The sequence below is a fragment of the Polyodon spathula genome, chromosome 16 (assembly GCF_017654505.1).
Source record: "Polyodon spathula isolate WHYD16114869_AA chromosome 16, ASM1765450v1, whole genome shotgun sequence".
Lineage (NCBI taxonomy): Eukaryota > Metazoa > Chordata > Actinopteri > Acipenseriformes > Polyodontidae > Polyodon > Polyodon spathula.
Genome location: NC_054549.1, coordinates 22,385,954 through 22,404,168, shown reverse-complemented (window position 1 = coordinate 22,404,168; position 18,215 = coordinate 22,385,954). Strand labels below are relative to the sequence as shown.

Genomic DNA, 18,215 nt, shown 5'->3' with positions numbered 1-18,215 from the left:
TTTCTTTAAAGAAACGACCTTAATTTCAAGTTTATTTTTTACTGGGGGTCATATATATGCCAAACTAGACTTAATGACGTATGCTTGTTGTCATTACTGGAGAACTACACTTGGTAACAACAGAACATTGATTCAAAGAATATGTATTGTATAGTTTAAGTGCCTTGCTGTTATGTACATGTTTTATTTTTTAAAGCTGGTACTTCAACACAAACATTAATTTCAATAGACAAATATATTTCAGTAGTTATCTTTATTATTTCTTTAACAGATGAATAGTAAAAGAATTAATAAAATCCCAGCAGTGCAAATGATCTGCACTTCTTAGACTTGATGTTCGTTTCGAAAGAGAGTTACCAAGTCCCTAGTGAAGGATTTATTTTGAGTGACAATCCTGGAAACATTCTTGTAAGCAGTATACATGAACAGCTGGAATTTTTATTGACCACTGCCCTTGAAAGAGTTGCCATTGCTGGTTAGAGCTCCTCCAGTCAGTGCCAGCTTCTCCAGTCAGTGCCAGCTCCTCCAGTCACAGCCAGCTTCTCCAGTCACAGCCAGCTCCTCCAGTCACAGCCAGCTCCTCCAGTCACAGCCAGCTCCTCCAGTCACAGCCAGCTCCTCCAGTCACAGCCAGCTCCTCCAGTCACAGCCAGCTCCTCCAGTCAGTGCCAGCTCCTCCAGTCACAGCCAGCTCCTCCAGTCACAGCCAGATCCTCCAATCACAGCCAGCTCCTCCAGTCACAGCCAGATCCTCCAGTCACAGCCAGATCCTCCAGTCAGAGCCAGCTTCTCCAGTCACAGCCAGATCCTCCAGTCACAGCCAGCTTCTCCAGTCACAGCCAGCTCCTCCAGTCACAGCCAGCTCCTCCAGTCACAGCCAGCTCCTCCAGTCACAGCCAGCTTCTCCAGTCACAGCCAGATCCTCCAGTCACAGCCAGCTCCTCCAGTCACAGCCAGCTCCTCCAGTCACAGCCAGCTCCTCCAGTCACAGCCAGATCCTCCAGTCACAGCCAGCTTCTCCAGTCACAGCCAGATCCTCCAGTCAGAGCCAGCTCCTCCAGTCACAGCCAGCTCCTCCAGTCACAGCCAGCTCCTCCAGTCACAGCCAGCTCCTCCAGTCACAGCCAGCTCCTCCAGTCACAGCCAGCTCCTCCAGTCACAGCCAGATCCTCCAGTCCAGCTCCTCCAGTCACAGCCAGCTCCTCCAGTCACAGCCAGATCCTCCAATCACAGCCAGCTCCTCCAGTCACAGCCAGATCCTCCAGTCACAGCCAGCTCCTCCAGTCACAGCCAGATCCTCCAGTCACAGCCAGCTCCTCCAGTCAGTCACAGCCAGCCAGCTCCTCCAGTCACAGCCAGCTTCTCCAGTCAGAGCCAGCTTCTCCAGTCACAGCCAGATCCTCCAGTCACAGCCAGCTTCTCCAGTCACAGCCAGCTCCTCCAGTCACAGCCAGCTCCTCCAGTCACAGCCAGCTCCTCCAGTCACAGCCAGCTCCTCCAGTCACAGCCAGCTCCTCCAGTCACAGCCAGCTCCTCCAGTCACAGCCAGCTCCTCCAGTCACAGCCAGCTCCTCCAGTCACAGCCAGATCCTCCAGTCACAGCCAGCTCCTCCAGTCACAGCCAGATCCTCCAGTCACAGCCAGCTCCTCCAGTCACAGCCAGCTCCTCCAGTCACAGCCAGCTTCTCCAGTCACAGCCAGATCCTCCAGTCACAGCCAGCTTCTCCAGTCACAGCCAGATCCTCCAGTCAGAGCCAGCTTCTCCAGTCACAGCCAGATCCTCCAGTCACAGCCAGCTTCTCCAGTCACAGCCAGCTCCTCCAGTCACAGCCAGCTCCTCCAGTCACAGCCAGATCCTCCAGTCACAGCCAGCTTCTCCAGTCACAGCCAGATCCTCCAGTCACAGCCAGCTCCTCCAGTCACAGCCAGCTTCTCCAGTCACAGCCAGATCCTCCAGTCAGAGCCAGCTTCACCAGTCACAGCCAGCTCCTCCAGTCACAGCCAGCTCCTCCAATCTCACCCAAAATTTAAGGTCATCATTCATTTTTTTTTTTTTTTTTTGTTTTATCTTACTTATAAATGTATTTTACTTTTATTCTTTATTGCTATTTATTTAAAATAAATTGTATCCTAGTCCAGGTTTATACTGAAGTAGTGGGGGTTCAAGGCACTTCAGAATTTATTGAATTGCAGGAAGGTACCCAATCATACAACTTCATGTATTTCGATTTTGTTTCACATTATGCTGGTGCAGATTTGCTATCCTGTGTGCTATCCTTTAAAATCACCACTGCACACACCATGCATTCTTTGTTAGTTTTGTGAGTTTAAATAATATATTCCAGAATTAGATAAAGGGAATTGTGAACACTTGCTCCATGGAGCTCAGATACTGTCTTGTAAAAGCTTCACTCGGATTCCGCAGATAAAGGTGGGGGTATTCTGTCTGTCTGTAGGTTACACTTAGATTGTTGTATATATCTGAAAAAACACTAACCAATTCTCATGAATTTGGTCTTAAAGGTATTTAAGATATTGTGTGTATCAGGTTGTGGATCTAGAGGGAGGCATCTGTGTGTGCATAAGAAAAGTTTGACCTTCTCGTTTCCATTCAGCCCTTATTACCGCACCAATAAGTTTAAAAGCACAGAGTTGCCTTTATTTAAATGCTCCCAGTGTTTTAGATCATACTGCTTCACCTGGTCTGCTATTCCATGCATTTATAACTCTGTGTAAAAAAGTGCTTCCTGCCTTCTGTTCTAGACTCTACTCAGCTTCCATTTCTAATGTCTTGTTCTTCTCTCTGTTGATTTTGAAGTTGTGTCTTGGGTTATCTAGACCAGTTGATTTTAAAGACTTCAATCAAGTCCCCTCTTTCCCTTCTTTTTTCCAGGCTGAATTATTTTAGCCTGTCTTCGTACCTCATGTCACTAGTCCTGGGATCACCCTTCTCAAGTGCAAAGATGTCTAGTTTGTAGTGACGTGACCAAAAGTGGACACAGTATTCTAGGTGGGGTCTAATTAGGGCATTGTATAGCTATGGCTAAGTTTTGCATCACCTACCATTTTAGGGTTGAAACATTTAATCCAAACTATATGAACATAATTTATTTTATTTAACATCAGAATCTACAGAATGATATCGCAAAAATCTACCGGAAGCCATACAAGCAGTACAGTATTTAACTTTTCAATTTGTCCGTTTTTTTCGTAAGCTATATGGAAAACTACAAAGCGGTGTGCAATTCAATATGTTAACGTAACATTATTCAGCAGGTTTCATTTCAAGTTTATTCTACAGGGTGATGCAAAACAATTGACCAGAGCTGTATAGCTCTTACATTACTGCATATATACACAGAATCGCTTATCAAATTGTGATTAAACATTTCATTGCCGTGAGACGGACAATTTCATAGTGCCACTCTGCAAGTGTGCAGTTGGTCATCTCCTCAATTTAGAACTCATAGTGTACAGCTCTAATCTTGAATATACATCCGTGGCAACGGGGGGGGGGGGGGGGGGGGGGGGGGGGGGTCTTAGAGATCAAACAGCAACATACTTCAAGCAAAACGTCATATGACAAGATTTTAATGTAAAAAAAAACAGGTTTATGACATACACAAGTCATTATAAATATGCCTGAAAGATGCCTGTCACCAACGCTAAACTGTCAGTTACGGATTCTCCAGTCAAAGCTCAGACTGAGCAGACTTGAATGGTAACCTCTCCATATCGAAGCATCAGGACCCAGAACCACGCAGAATGATTGCTAATACCATAACATGGTAAAAGAGTGTTAAAAAAAAAATTATTCAAATTGAGGTACTTACTATACAAGTTGCTTCCTATCTATACGTAACTGGAACAGATGCAATCCTTTCTGTTGGTACACTATGGCAATGACTAAAACAATGTTTGCGACCCTTTACTTCTGAAGGGAAATTACATTTCTTTTTTGTAAAATGAATATATATATATATATATATATATATATATATATATATATATATATATATATATATATATATATATATATATATATATATATATAAAAAACCCAAATGAAAAACTAGAGAGAGAAATAGGGTTTTCCAGCCCTGGCCCTCCCTAACTGATAGTATTGCTGTGTGTTCGGTGTAGTCCCTTCCAGATGGAGTTCTGGTCTCAGCGGATGAGCCGATAGAACACCCAGCACCCGAAGGTCACCCAGTGGCTGGCCCAGCTGAGCTCTGACCACTTGTGGATGGTGTAGGAAGCCACGTAGCTCTGCGGCGAGAAAAGATTAAGACGTTATTGAGAGAAAGCACAGCAACTTCATCAAGAAAGAACACAGACGCTTCACACGCATTATCTACAGTGGAGAAAGGAGGTTAGGATCTGGCTTTGAGTGAGAATCAAAAAGCCCTCTGTAAACAACTGGAACAGTGTCCAGCCAAAGTGGAGATGCTCTCTGAATCTTTTGAGAATTGCCAGGGTAACAGGGTCCCCTAGTGTTCAAACAGAGGAAATGACGCACAAAGGCATGTGCATTGAAGTATTGGGAGTTCCATGAAGGAAGCAAGCAAGCGCTGGGCTGCAGTGTGGAAGGCAGTGGGTTTGAGGAGCTCAGTGGTTAGATAAAGAAAGCGCTGGGCTGCAGTGTGGAAGGCAGTGGGTTTGAGGAGCTCAGTGGTTAGATAAAGAAAGCGCTGGGCTGCAGTGTGGAAGGCAGTGGGTTTGAGGAGCTCAGTGGTTAGATAAAGAAAGCGCTGGGCTGCAGTGTGGAAGGCAGTGGGTTTGAGGAGCTCAGTGGTTAGAGAAAGAAAAAAAACAAGACAACAAGCAAGTGCTGGGCTGCATACATAAATATATACAGCTATGGCGAAACGTTTTGCATCAACCTATAGAATTAAATGCAAAACATCTGGCCACGGCTGTAGAGTATGTCAGACAGACAGACAGTGTGTGGAGTTTGTTTAGGTCGTCTCCTTACCTCCTCTGCCTCAGCGTAATCAACCTCAGCATCGAACAGCGAACCCAGATAGGCCAAGTGAAAGAGAGCCAGCGCGCTGAAGCTCAGGTTACACCCCCACACCCACAGCCTCTGCACGGAAGAGAGCAGAGAGGGGGAGTCAGCAGGCTCCGGGGCCCAGGGGTGAAGCCTGTGCAGATATTTAGATTCCCCCCCCCCCCCCCCCCCCCCCCCCCCAAGTCATCCCCTTTAGATTTGTTAGATTTCAAAATGACACATTTCTCAGGTTTTATATTAAGTATACAGGAAAACTCCAAAGCGGTGCGTACTTCAATATGTTAACATAACATTATTCAGCAGGTTTAATTTGACTTTATGAAGGAAAGTGAGTTCATTCTATAGGGGAATGCAAACATTTTGTCCAGAGCTGTAGATTACAAATAGAAATACACCACAGGTAAGCTTCATAGAATTATTTTGTTAGCTCCAAACACTTCAACATTGAATGTAATTTGCAACACTAAAAATTCTACAGCGGTACAGCAGACTGTAAAGATCTGGTTTGTGAAGCCGGCTTCTCTTACGTTCTTATTTTGGTGATTGCAGTTTGTTTGGCATCTTCTCGAGAGAATACAGGCGCTGAAAATAACGGACAACCTTTTTCTTAAAACTGCAGGGAAATAAAAAGACAAAACGAGGTGATGTAAGGCTTGCAAAGTGTGAATGAGAATAGTCAGGCACATTCGGTGCATCTGTGCAAAAGCATGCTGCTATCTGGGCAAAAGTCAAGGAAAGGACGTTTTATTGCCAGAGAAAGTGGCAGTAAACTGAGCGAACTTACCTGGTGCAAGCAACAGTGGTCTGGGCAAAATACTGCTGACACACAGAGATAAGCCAGCAATTGGCTTTGCACGTGAGGGTGCGTAAAATACTGTATAAAACAACAGGCACTTGAATGTGCGTTTGAGATGCAGACCGAGTCCTCTTCTGATGATTCAATGGCTATGCTTCCTCCAGAAGATTAGGTAACAGATCATCGTTTGATTTTTGTTTATAGCTGGGTGCTACATTATTGTGTCTAATGATAATGTTCAACATATAGATGTGTAACTGTTGCGTATTGGAATCAATAAAGGAGACTTACTAATGTTTCAATTTGTATCATATTAGTTTCCTTACACAGAGAACTGTTGCGGCTAGTGCCTTCATCTGCGTTATTGAAACTAAAAGACACAGAGTCAAGCAGACCAGCGTTTGGGCTCCAGTGCCTTCATTGAAACTAAACTGAGTCAAGTTTTAGTAGGTAGTCCAACTTCAGGTGCTTTTGTTACAGTTCTTACCATGTTCCACATAGGTTATAAATCCGAGAGACAGCAACACAGCCCCCAGGTGAAAACTCAGCCCCTGAAAGGAGAGAGTCCGTGCTTTTTACACAGTGCAGGAACGGTTGCTAACTCATTTTCAAAGTACACTGCAGTTCCAAGTTTTGAAATTTTCATAACCAGTACATCCAAAACACATTAGCGCAAATGAAAAAAGCTACCTGAATTCTCTCCCGATGAGAGACCATCGCCGTGCGGGATCTATCTCCCAGAACATGTGTGATCGTTATCCGATTTCTGTTCAGAACTAGGTGCTACATTGTTGTTGTAAACAATAATGTTTAAGCTAGATGTGCATAAATTTTAAATACTGGAATCAACAAATGGAAACTTAACATAGCAGTTGGTGTTCTGCGCTCATGTTTGAAGACATCAAATTCGTTTCTGCACAATGTGATGAAAAAGCAAACGAAACAAGAATTGGAAAGCAAAACCCACGAATGACAGGAGGGTAGGAGAGGGTTTGTCGGTATGTCGTACTCACGTGCAGCAGGGCGCTGGCCGAGTACGTGACCAGGATAGCAGGGAAGGTGCCCAGACGGAGCGCGCTCTTAAACACGTCTGTAACACACAACAGAACAACTTGCATGTAAACCTTTTCTTTGTTAAAGTCACTGTGGCCAACTCCAGAAATCTATCAGGTTTGCCCTTCTGCTAGCTACACAGGTCTCAGGGGTGATGTTTTTAAGTTATAGCAAACCTGGATTCTCCTTTTAAAACATATCTAACACAACTCTCAGCTAAAGGAAGTTCTCAGTTGCTATGCCTTATTCTTGGGTCATTTTAGTGCACACCTGCGCTAAAAGCATGCAAGGGAAGTACCTGTTGCTGGTTGGTTAATGACCGGAAAGAAAGCGTTGAAGGGGTGGGGACAATTTCACCCTCAAACAGATTGTTTTAACCTAATGTGCGAGCGTCTGTGTGTGTCTGCAAGCATGTGCTGTGTTACATACAGGTGTTGAGCCAGCGAGACATGGGCAGGTTCCAACAGGTAACTACTTCCACCATGGAGCGAGGCAACTCCACCCCCAACGGCTTCGAGACAGACATATCCCTACAGAGAGAGAGAGAGAGGGGGTGAGAGAGAGGGCGAGAGAGTGAGGAACACACACACAGACAGACAGAGAGGCAGGGGAGAGAGAATGTGAGGGAGTGAGGAACAGAAAGACCATAGAGGAACACAGAGACAAAAGAGTGTGGGAGTGAGGAACAGCCAGTGAGAAACAGAGTGTGAGCAAGTGAGGAACAGAGAAAGGGAGTGAGGAACAGACACAGTAGAAAGAGTGGGAGCGAGGAATACAGACACAAGAGAGAGGAACACACACGCAGACGGGAACACACGCTTTTAGACAAACACAGCCCTTGATTCGTACCACTTGATGTTGTCTTTCTCCTCGGTGAAGCCAGCTCCACACAGCGTGGTCGTGGTCTCGCTCAGGTAGCCCACAAAGTAGTTACTGAAGTGGAAAGAGACTGCGTTCTCGTAGGCCTGCAGCCACCTGCCAAGAGACATAAAGAAACCACTGAATCCCAACAGATCCCTGCCTGAAGTCATTCAAGGAAAGAGTTTATAAGGAGGTACTGCAGAAGGCTGTTGAGCAAGACTTTTCTAAGCAACACTTTGATCCCTATATTCATAAGATGCCAAAGCAGCCGCAGGGACCATCAAAACAAATGAAAAGACGACGAATCCACTGAAAGAGAGGAGGCCCCTCAGCCCATCTTCAACTCACCTGCCGAAAGCACCTCTTAACAGCAGCGAACAGAAAGGACAGGAAAAGGAGGGAAAAAGACAATCAGTTCCTCGGGCCAAACCAGAAATACTTTCTATTCACATTTCAAAAGCACGCAGTTAATATACATTGGTTTGTATTTGAAAAAGAAAACTGCTGTGTACTAAAAGGAACAAAATCAAAAAGAAAAAAGATCACGTAGATAGAAAAAAATATGATAATTGTAATACTTATTAATTTGATGTTTATTATATATATATATATATATATATATATATATATATATATATATATCGCTATATATAATATATGACTATCAGGACGTTTCGGACTACAAGACCTTCAGCTGGATGGAAAAAGCAGGGCTGAAAACAAACTGTTATAAACAAGCTGTCTTTCAAAAGACGTTCCGAAGGATGATGTCATGATGACTTTAGAATAGGATGTTCATTCCAAGAGGTTCCAAAGTGCCTAATATATACACACACACACACACACACACACACACACACACACAACACACACACGATCACATCCAGTCAAATTAACTCTCCTTATGGGTAATACAAAAATAATCTTAGTGGTTCTTAATGTAATTGATGAAAAACTGTGTGTGTTTTGTTTTTGACATAAATCAGTCTCTAAGCTCTGAAAACAAAAAGCTAATTTTGGACCGTTCCTTCCTGCGCTTCACAGACAAGCCGTGCATACTGTCGTCATGAAAAGGTTGATCGCTATAATGCTACGTTTTCATCTGCCAATTACTGATCAAATCCAACTGTCAGCCATTCCAGGCTTTACTATGAGCTTGATTAGCCACAGTGTGTCTTATTAAACTCATAGTAAAACCAGGAACAGATCAATCTGCTATGATACGGAGTCTTGTTTACATCCCTGCAGGTTTGCAGGCTGGCAGAACTTGATCTCTCCACGCTAGTGGTGGAAGTTACCTAACGGGTGTCCAATGGAAAGGGTGCTAAAGAGAAGCGGGTTTTAAATAAAATGAGCTTAATAAAAATCTGCTGAGGGGGATATATTAGACTGTCACTAATAATAATGAACAGTGATTGATAGGCAAAAGTTACCTGGCTTTTTGCTTCTGGTTGCTGAAAGAAAAAGAAAGAAAGAAAGAAAGAAAGAAAGAAAGAAAGAAAGAAAGAAAGAAAGAAAAAGAAATTGATTTAAAAGCTCTGATCACCACTCCCTTAAGGGGGCCAGTGAGGAAGTTGCTAGTGTAAATAAGCAGCAAGCAAAACAACTGTTGGTTTGCCCCTTGTAAAAAGGGCACCAGTGATAACGTTGCTAGTGATCAGTTTACACCCCTTACTCTCAGGAAGTCTGTAGCTCTTTCACTTCCTAGTTCAGCAGTGTCTCCAGCGTCAGTGGCTGAAAGCATGTCAGTCAACAGGGGAAGCCGCAGCTGGTTGTTTACGGATGGAAATGAAGGCCTTGAAGGGCCGGGGCCAATTTCGCTGACCAAGGAAGTGCAATACTGCAAGCCATGTTTCAGACAAACAGGCAGTTCTTGAACTGAATACGGCAGAACCTCCGAGTTACGAACGCTTTGGGAATGCCCATAACTCTGAAAGAATTTTAATAGAGTTTTAAACTTTTTTTTTAGACTTTAAAACGATGAAATTCACAAGTTTATTTTATTTTTATTTTTTTTATCATTGATGACTTTAAAAAAGTCACCAAACCTACCATAGGTAATACATTTAGAGCTACTATAATAACTTTTATATAGCGCCTTTCATAGTGGACCACCATCACAAAGCACTTTACAAGATACAAGACTAGGGTGTGTGAGCTATGCATCAGCTGCAGAGTCACTCACAACAACGTCTCACCCCAAAGACGCAGCACAAGGAGGTTCAGTGACTTGCTTGGGCTGAGCTGGGATTTGAACCAGGGACCTGCTGCTTACAAGCCTGTTTCTTTAACCACTGGACCACACAGTCTCCTAAAAAAAAACTAAATAGCTACTAAATTATCACATCAATTAAGTGACAACACATTATGCATAACTCCTATAAAATGTCGTCTTCTGTCTTGATTGGTGGTAAAAGCAGGAAGATAATCCATTAATAAATTAAACACGTTTGGTTGATTTTCACTCAGTAATCGGCGACACAGAAACAACAGGCACTCGTGTAAAATGCTCTTTGATTCTTTCTCCTTGTCTTCTGTTACCTCTTTCCTCTGTTGCTTTTTAACTTCCTTCTTTTTTTTTCTTGCAAAATTAGCACTTCCCCCCATAAAGTCCTGAAAAGTAATTAAGTTGTGCACTAAGTTCCTAAAATAATCCTCAAAGAAAAATATCGATTCCCTCTTTAAAATTTTTTCTTTCTTTTTCTTCTTATTCTTGTCTTTTTTCTCTTTCTTTCTTAACAGACTACCCTCTGTAACTTTTCTTCCCTTTTCTTTATTTTTCTTTCTTTCCTTTCTTCTAATTCTTTTATTCTTCCTATTCCTCCCTTTTATTACTTTCTCCCTTTTCCTTTCCCTTCCTTTTCCCTTTCCCCTTCTCTTTCCTTTTTCTTTTTTTCTTTCTCCTTTCTTCCCTTGCTTCTTTCTTTTTTTCTTTGCTGAAAACAAAAGAAAGAAAGAAAGAAAGAAAGAAAGAAAGAAAAAAGGGCACTGTTGGTTTGCCCCTTGTAAAAAGGGCACCAGTGATAACGTTGCTAGTGATCAGTTTACACCCCTTACTCTCAGGAAGTCTGTAGCTCTTTCACTTCCTAGTTCAGCAGTGTCTCCAGCGTCAGTGGCTGAAAGCATGTCAGTCAACAGGGGAAGCCGCAGCTGGTTGTTTACGGATGGAAATGAAGGCCTTGAAGGGCCGGGGCCAATTTCGCTGACCAAGGAAGTGCAATACTGCAAGCCATGTTTCAGACAAACAGGCAGTTCTTGAACTGAATACGGCAGAACCTCCGAGTTACGAACGCTTTGGGAATGCCCATAACTCTGAAAGAATTTTAATAGAGTTTTAAACTTTTTTTTTTAGACTTTAAAACGATGAAATTCACAAGTTTATTTTATTTTTATTTTTTTTATCATTGATGACTTTAAAAAAGTCACCAAACCTACCATAGGTAATACATTTAGAGCTACTATAATAACTTTTATATAGCGCCTTTCATAGTGGACCACCATCACAAAGCACTTTACAAGATACAAGACTATGGTGTGTGAACTATGCATCAGCTGCAGAGTCACTCACAACAACGCCTCACCCCAAAGACGCAGCACAAGGAGGTTAAGTGACTTGCTTTGGGCTGAGCTGGGATTTGAACCAGGGACCTCCTGGTTACAAGCCTGTTTCTTTAACCACTGGACCACACAGTCTCCTAAAAAAAAACTAAATAGCTACTAAATTATCACATCAATTAAGTGACAACACGTTATGCATAACTCCTATAAAATGTCGTCTTCTGTCTTGATTGGTGGTAAAAGCAGGAAGATAATCCATTAATAAATTAAACACGTTTGGTTGATTTTCACTCAGTAATCGGCGACACAGAAACAACAGGCACTCGTGTAAAAATGTTAGACCACTTTGTGCTTTAATTAGGCATATTTAGCAACTTCCATAAAGTCCTGTGCATTTAATCATTTGTGGCTGTGTTCCTTTTCTCTTACTATTAAGATTTTCAGTTCCAGTGGTTTGATTTTATGCGCACAACAAATCAAAACTACAGAAGCAATGGGGTGTTGTAATGAATTTGCATGCTATTATACATTTGAGGTATGATTTACAGAACTGTTTTGTTATTTACAATTTTAGCGAAATCAGTTCACCAGACAGACACAGACGGAGAGACAGAAGGACAGACAGACAGACGGAGAGACGGAGAGACACTCACTTGCGTAGTCGTTGGTTTCCATAAAGTGGGATGAAGTATGGGAAGAGGTAAGGGGCGATACAATTTGAGACAACCAGGCAGATCTGAGACTTCAACCAACTTGCAGAAACTTTGAGAAGCCAGGCAAAACTCTGCAATCAGACAGACACACAATTTCAGAACCCACCGACAACACACAGCAGGGATGGAAATAAGACTCCCATTGCATAGCAGTTTGCTCCCTTCCTGGTTTTACTAGGAGCTTAATAATATTTATTTTTATATAGCGCCTTTCATAGTGGACCACCATCACAAAGCGCTTTACAAAGGCAGGCTGAGAAACGTGCATTATATTCCAATATAAACAAACTGCAGTTACACGCCCTTCTGTGGATTTTACCAGGGGAGACGCTCTGTGTCGAACCGAATCAATCCTCACCATTGTTCTGCTTTCGACGGCTTGCATGTAGCTGGTGTAGCTAATCCAGGGTCCGAAGATGACCGTCCCCACAAAGTAGACGTACCCCATGAACTCCAGAGGGGACGGGACGGAAGCAACCGTGCCTCTGTCGAGATCGAAGGCCAGCGAGATCGCCTTCATAGCCACTACCATCTGAGAGCCTGAAGGAAAGACATACGCACCTCACAAACACAGCACAGCTGGAACTGCTTATACCATCATGATAAAACTCATGAAGGCCCTTTTTTAACAGCAGTTATTGTGCTGGGGGTGGTAGTTATAATTACAGTAGCATTGTTTGTTGGAGTTACAATTACAATTCTATTTTGTTCAATTACAATTATGCTGCAGTAACTGCAAATACAATAAAGTTATGTAAAAAGCTGTCCATATTAACATGTTTACTCTATTTATTCTGCCAAGCAGTGATCACAGGTACAAATACAGAAATACACTCTATCATGTTTGTTCAGACAAACGGGGTCACTAAAAGTTGTCAAGTAGAAGAATGTTCGCTCAGTGTAAAACACAACATGGAAATGTGAATGATTACGCTTGGAAAGGTGTGTAATTGAACCGTAATTGATCAATTATATGGTATAATTACAATGACAATTATGCAGGTGTGTCACAATTTAACAACAATTACAGTTGCAATTAATTATAATTTACAATTTCCTTGGGCAGGAATTCTGATGCCCACTTCACTCACCTCTCATCTTGTGCCAGGTCACAGTGTCCATCATGTGCAGCTCCCTGAAAAGCACACAAAACAATCACAGTGGTGGAATATGATAGAAATGATATGCTCAATCATGTATAGATGTCAGCCCCGTGTATACAGCAACAGAAATTAAATATACATCCAGTGTCAAGGGTTTTGTTATAGCAGGAGACACTTGCATGCAACATGTACAAATGTGTTATTTACGAGAGTAACGTCACAGTGTGTGTGTCTGTCTCTGTGGAGGAGATGACATCATACAGTGTGAGGAACTCTGTCTTGTCACCATTCCCCTCCCTCTTTCCCTTTCTCTCCCCCCTCTTACCCCATGAGCAGGTATATGAGGATGGTGACAGACAGGAAGCAGCCCCTGCTCCCAGAATGCCTGCACAGGAAGAGGACAAGGTAGCAGAGCAGGCTGAGGAGAACCACCCAGACCATCTGCTGCTCAAAAAAGAGGAAAAGAGCGTAGAATCCAGCCAGGACTGTGGCGACATGCTTCAGAGAGGAGGGGAGCCCTGGGGAGAAAAGAGAGAGAGAGGGGTTAGAATCCAGCCAGGACTGTGGTGACATGTTTCAGCGAGGAGGGGAGCCCTGGGGAGAAAAGAGAGAGAGAGGGGTTAGAATCCAGCCAGGACTGTGGTGACATGCTTCAGAGAGGAGGGGAGCCCTGGGGAGAAAAGAGAGAGAGAGGGGTTAGAATCCAGCCAGGACTGTGGTGACGGGCTTCAGAGAGGAGGGGAGCCCTAGGGAGAAAAGAGAGAGAGAGGGGTTAGAATCCAGCCAGGACTGTGGTGACATGCTTCAGAGAGGAGGGGAGCCCTGGGGGGAGAGAGAGAGAGAGAGAGAGAGAGAGAGAGAGAGAGAGAGAGAGAGAGAGAGAGAGAGAGAGAGAAAGAAAGAGGACAGAGTATATATGATCACTGTGCTGTGCGTCTCGGTGACTGTGTGTATTTGATCTCTGCACCACCCAGTGTCTGTGTGTGGGAGTTTCTCAGGGTGTCTCTCTCAGTATGTGATGCGTTGCTGGTCTAGTCTGTACTCACCCAGTCTCTAGCTCAACCTGCAGAGTGCGCACACACACAGAGCTGGATAGAGCAGTGTGTCTCAGTGTGTGTGCAGACTGTACTGCATCTCATCTCACTGTACTCACCCAGTCTCCACAACACTCTGCAGCAACCGCAGAGCAGCAGCAGCTGCCACACCTGCTCCAGACCTTGCTGAGCCGTGGGGATAACACAGCCATCCCACAGCTCCTTGAAGAACTCCTGCCTGCTGAACCCAGACATCGCCCTGAGAGAGGGAAAGAGAGAGTCAATACACAACTCCACTCAACATCGCAGAACTCTATAGAGGTCTATAGTAAAGAGAACTCCACTCTCAACACTGCAGAGCTGTATAGAGGACTATAGGAAAGAGAACTCCACTCAACACTGCAGAGCTGTATAGAGGTCTATAGGAAAGAGAACTCCACTCAACACTGCAGAGCTGTATAGAGGTCTATAGGAAAGAGAACTCCACTCAACACTGCAGAGCTGTATAGAGGTCTATAGGAAAGAGAACTCCACTCAACACTGCAGAGCTGTATAGAGGACTATAGGAAAGAGAACTCCACTCAACACTGCAGAGCTGTATAGAGGTCTATAGTAAAGAGAACTCCACTCTCAACACTGCAGAGCTGTATAGAGAACTATAGGAAAGAGAACTCCACTCAACACTGCAGAGCTGTATAGAAAACTATAGGAAAGAGAACTCCACTCAACACTGCAGAGCTGTATAGAGGACTATAGGAAAGAGAACTCCACTCAACACTGCAGAGCTGTATAGAGGTCTATAGGAAAGAGAACTCCACTCAACACTCCAGAGCTGTATAGAGGTCTATAGTAAAGAGAACTCCATTCAACATTGCATAGCTGTATAGAGGTCTATAAGAAAGAGAACTCCACTCAACACTGCAGAGCTGTATAGAGAACTATAGGAAAGAGAACTCCACTCAACACTGCAGAGCTGTATAGAGGTCTATAGGAAGGAGAACTCAACACTGCAGAGCTGTATAGAGGTCTATACAGGGTTAGTAATTAACACAATTTTGGTACTAGTCCTTAGGACAGGGAGATATTTTTTATTAAGCCTGTGAATCTGAGAGTATATCTGTACACTTTTTTTAAGCACTAGTCCACAGAACTACTGAGACACTGACTAGTCCTCATCAGTTTTAATTCGCCACCGGCATGTAGGAACGACAAGGGGTCTATTGCTGGAACGAAAAACAGCATCTCCTGAACTCACAGTCACCTTCTCCTAGAAAAAAGAAATCTGTATGTTTATATATATATCTCAAATGCCATTTTCTTTAAAACAACTCACTTGAGCACCGATTGCTGCTATGCTTTCACTAAATACACTCACCATTAAACATATAATTCGCCTCTTTTTTTTTTATTATTATTATTTAATAAAGAAACCTGGCGACCCCCGAAATGACGGCAGAAAAATATTTACTAGAGTCCATTTGTTAGCTTAATAAACCATACAAAAGAACAAAGAACCGTTCGCTCTCAAAACCCTACCTGGTCGACAGGGCTTCTTGAAGTTGCTCAGAATGACGTTTCGCCTCTTTCCCGGCAATGCAACTAACAGAGACCGACTTTCCTATATGAGCACTCGCTCTCCAGTCCGCAGGAGCGCATGCAAATGAACACCTGCGTTTGAACAAAGAAGTCGATCAAATCTAGGATTCCACGGAAAACTGTCACACCGCTAACTACATAAAGAAAGCAATACCCTGGACCCGACGAGCTGTTAAGATGGACATATCAGAAGCAAATTGCGCTTCGCGGTCGTGTTTATCAAAACGACTGATTTGCAGTATGCGGAAACACTTCTTGCGTTCTCGAGATGTGAAAGCGTAATGTACAGAAATACGCACAGATATCCCCACAGTTTAATCAAAATGATAATATGTGGTGTATCAAAATTGAAAAAGCGTGTGTGTGTAAAAATGAACATGAAATACATTCCACAACCTAGTCCTCTTAAAAAAAAAAAAAAAACACTAGATAACGTTGAAGTTGTATCATAATTAGATTTCCCAGGTGCCGTATATGGAAAACATGCAGTGCGGAATATTCAAATTTGGAATTAACTGGAAAAGGAAACGAGAATAAATTTGCACCGCTGATGTGGAAATGAGTCTCCCATTGCACAGAGGTTTAAGCCGGCATCATCTTCAGTGAGAGAGGTAATCCCATCGGCTTCTCGGCGACAGTGTACGGCCGCTGTATATGTGTACCTGTTTATCACAGCTGTCCAGAGACTCACGTTGAAACATTTTTGAAAGCCGCAGTTTGGGAACCTCTGAACACGTCTGTCTGTACTATCAAATTAGTGAGTCTAGCGCGCGTTGTATAAAGTACATGTGTAGCCATTTTTTAATTATTATTTATAATACTAGGCTTGCACCTTGATTAGCATCACCTGAAAATGCAGTTTAAAATATAATCGAGGATTGAGTAGTTTAGATAGTTGACACTGAAGCTATCTCCTTGTAACATAATTTTCAGGCTGTTTGTGCTAGTTTTGTCCAGGTCCATATTCAACTCCGCGATGAGCGCTTGATAGTTCAAATAAAAAAAGACCGCATTCTAATAGTGTTTACCTTTTATTGTAAACACCGCTTTTTTAATGGCTTAATCTGAAACTGTATTGATTTTCAGGGGGAAAAAATCAGTTTGTGTAAATTTTAAACTTCAGCAGAATAATTAACTTGAAACGCCTGAGTGCAGGTCTTGCATGCTCCCCTCTGGACTACATTTCCCAGAATGCAGAGCAATTTCCAGTGTTCCTGTCACTGTCTGAAGAGCACATACGGGAAAGACTGTGCATTTAATTATATTCTGCAACATCAACTGCCCGCTCCTCGCACGGCAATATGAAGAGTATAAATCAAAGTCAATGAAAATATAATATGCCCTTTTTTCTAAGGAGAATGCCGCTGTATACAATGACACAATAGATATTTTATTCAAAAGCCTTGCTTTAAAATCTATATAAAAGTTTTTCGGACGAATTTATTAGATAGTATATATATATATATATATATATATATATATATATATATATATTATATATTATATAATATATATATCTATATACATACCATACATATATATATATATGTGTGTGTGTGTGTGTGTGTGTGTATGTGTGTGTAGCCTAGCGTCAAATATACATATATATATATATATATATTATAATATATATATATATATTATATTATAATTAATCATTGGTGACTGCACATGCACAGTTTGCATGTAAAATATTACCTGTTGCGATTTATAGCATTCTTGGTTTCTCTCTGCTAGGGCATATTTATATTTTGCCTCGCACTGCTTAACTAAACCAGCCGCGCCACTTTCCCTTCGATTACAAATTCCAGAACACAAGAGGGTCTCCCGCAAAACCGGGTACTGCATTACAACAATCGGGCCGCCGAGACCGGGAGAGAAAGCACTTACCTGAAACTATGACTGCTTTCCTCGGATCGTACAGCTATCGTCTCGATTTCCCACAATCTGACACGTCTATTGCTATAATGATTATTATGATGACTATTTAATCCCTAATCTTTGAGTCTCATTTTTGTGCCGCCGCTCGCTAGCACAGGCTGGCTGGCCGATGCCATTGCAGAACTGTGTGCGCCGCAAAGATCAAAGACGGGCGGGACACCCAATCAGAGTGAGCGCCTGGGCAAGAGTGGCCAATCAGACAGCGACAACCACATATTGCAGCCAATTAGCGATCGGGAGAGAGCGCAGATCAGTCGGAAACCAGGATAACAAATCGGAAAGGGAATTTCGCGATTATTCTCAAGCAGACAAGCAGAGACCACTTTAGGGGAAGAGAAATAAAAACCGGGATTCCAGTACGTGATCAGACAGCATTAAATGTTGCATTCTGCTGGTGAAAAAACAAAGTGGACAACCACAAGATATTACAGATTTGACAAGGTTGTTAAAATTGTTTTTGTGCACAAGGTTGCAGAAAACGGTGTCACTCTCTCTCGCTGCGTGAGATGGGCAACTAGGCTGACCCGTCCCTGGCCGTGCGGTTAAAAT

The 18,215-nt window shown here is 42.9% G+C and overlaps 1 protein-coding gene across 4 annotated transcripts; it reads right to left on the bottom strand.

Annotated features, from left to right (window-relative positions):
* Nucleotides 1-4,023: 4,023 nt before the first annotated feature.
* On the bottom strand, nucleotides 4,024-17,800 carry LOC121328230 (protein-serine O-palmitoleoyltransferase porcupine-like). Of its 4 annotated transcripts, XM_041272782.1 has the most exons (16): nucleotides 17,616-17,800; nucleotides 15,666-15,797; nucleotides 14,249-14,388; nucleotides 13,421-13,613; nucleotides 13,084-13,127; nucleotides 12,351-12,532; nucleotides 11,933-12,063; nucleotides 9,155-9,175; nucleotides 8,070-8,084; nucleotides 7,710-7,835; nucleotides 7,290-7,390; nucleotides 6,821-6,897; nucleotides 6,295-6,358; nucleotides 5,539-5,624; nucleotides 4,976-5,086; nucleotides 4,024-4,269 (listed from the first exon to the last, which is right to left on the bottom strand). In XM_041272782.1, exons 3-16 carry the CDS (start codon nucleotides 14,382-14,384, stop codon nucleotides 4,168-4,170), a joined length of 1,389 nt encoding a protein of 462 aa, XP_041128716.1. In that variant the 5' UTR covers nucleotides 14,385-14,388; nucleotides 15,666-15,797; nucleotides 17,616-17,800; the 3' UTR covers nucleotides 4,024-4,167. The 4 variants fall into 4 exon arrangements, with proteins under 4 accessions (XP_041128716.1, XP_041128718.1, XP_041128717.1 ...); XM_041272784.1 differs by lacking the exon at nucleotides 8,070-8,084; XM_041272783.1 differs by lacking the exon at nucleotides 15,666-15,797.
* Nucleotides 17,801-18,215: the final 415 nt, after the last annotated feature.

Coding starts and splice junctions, on each gene's coding strand:
- LOC121328230 (XM_041272782.1), bottom strand. CDS start 14,384: ATGTCTGGGTTCAGCAGGCAGGAGTTCTTCAAGGAGCTGTGGGATGGC. Junction 13,128..13,420: donor CTCATATACCTGCTCATGGG/GTAAGAGGGGGG, acceptor TGTGCTTTTCAG/GGAGCTGCACATGATGGACA. Junction 7,391..7,709: donor GAGAAAGACAACATCAAGTG/GTACGAATCAAG, acceptor CTCTCTCTGTAG/GGATATGTCTGTCTCGAAGC.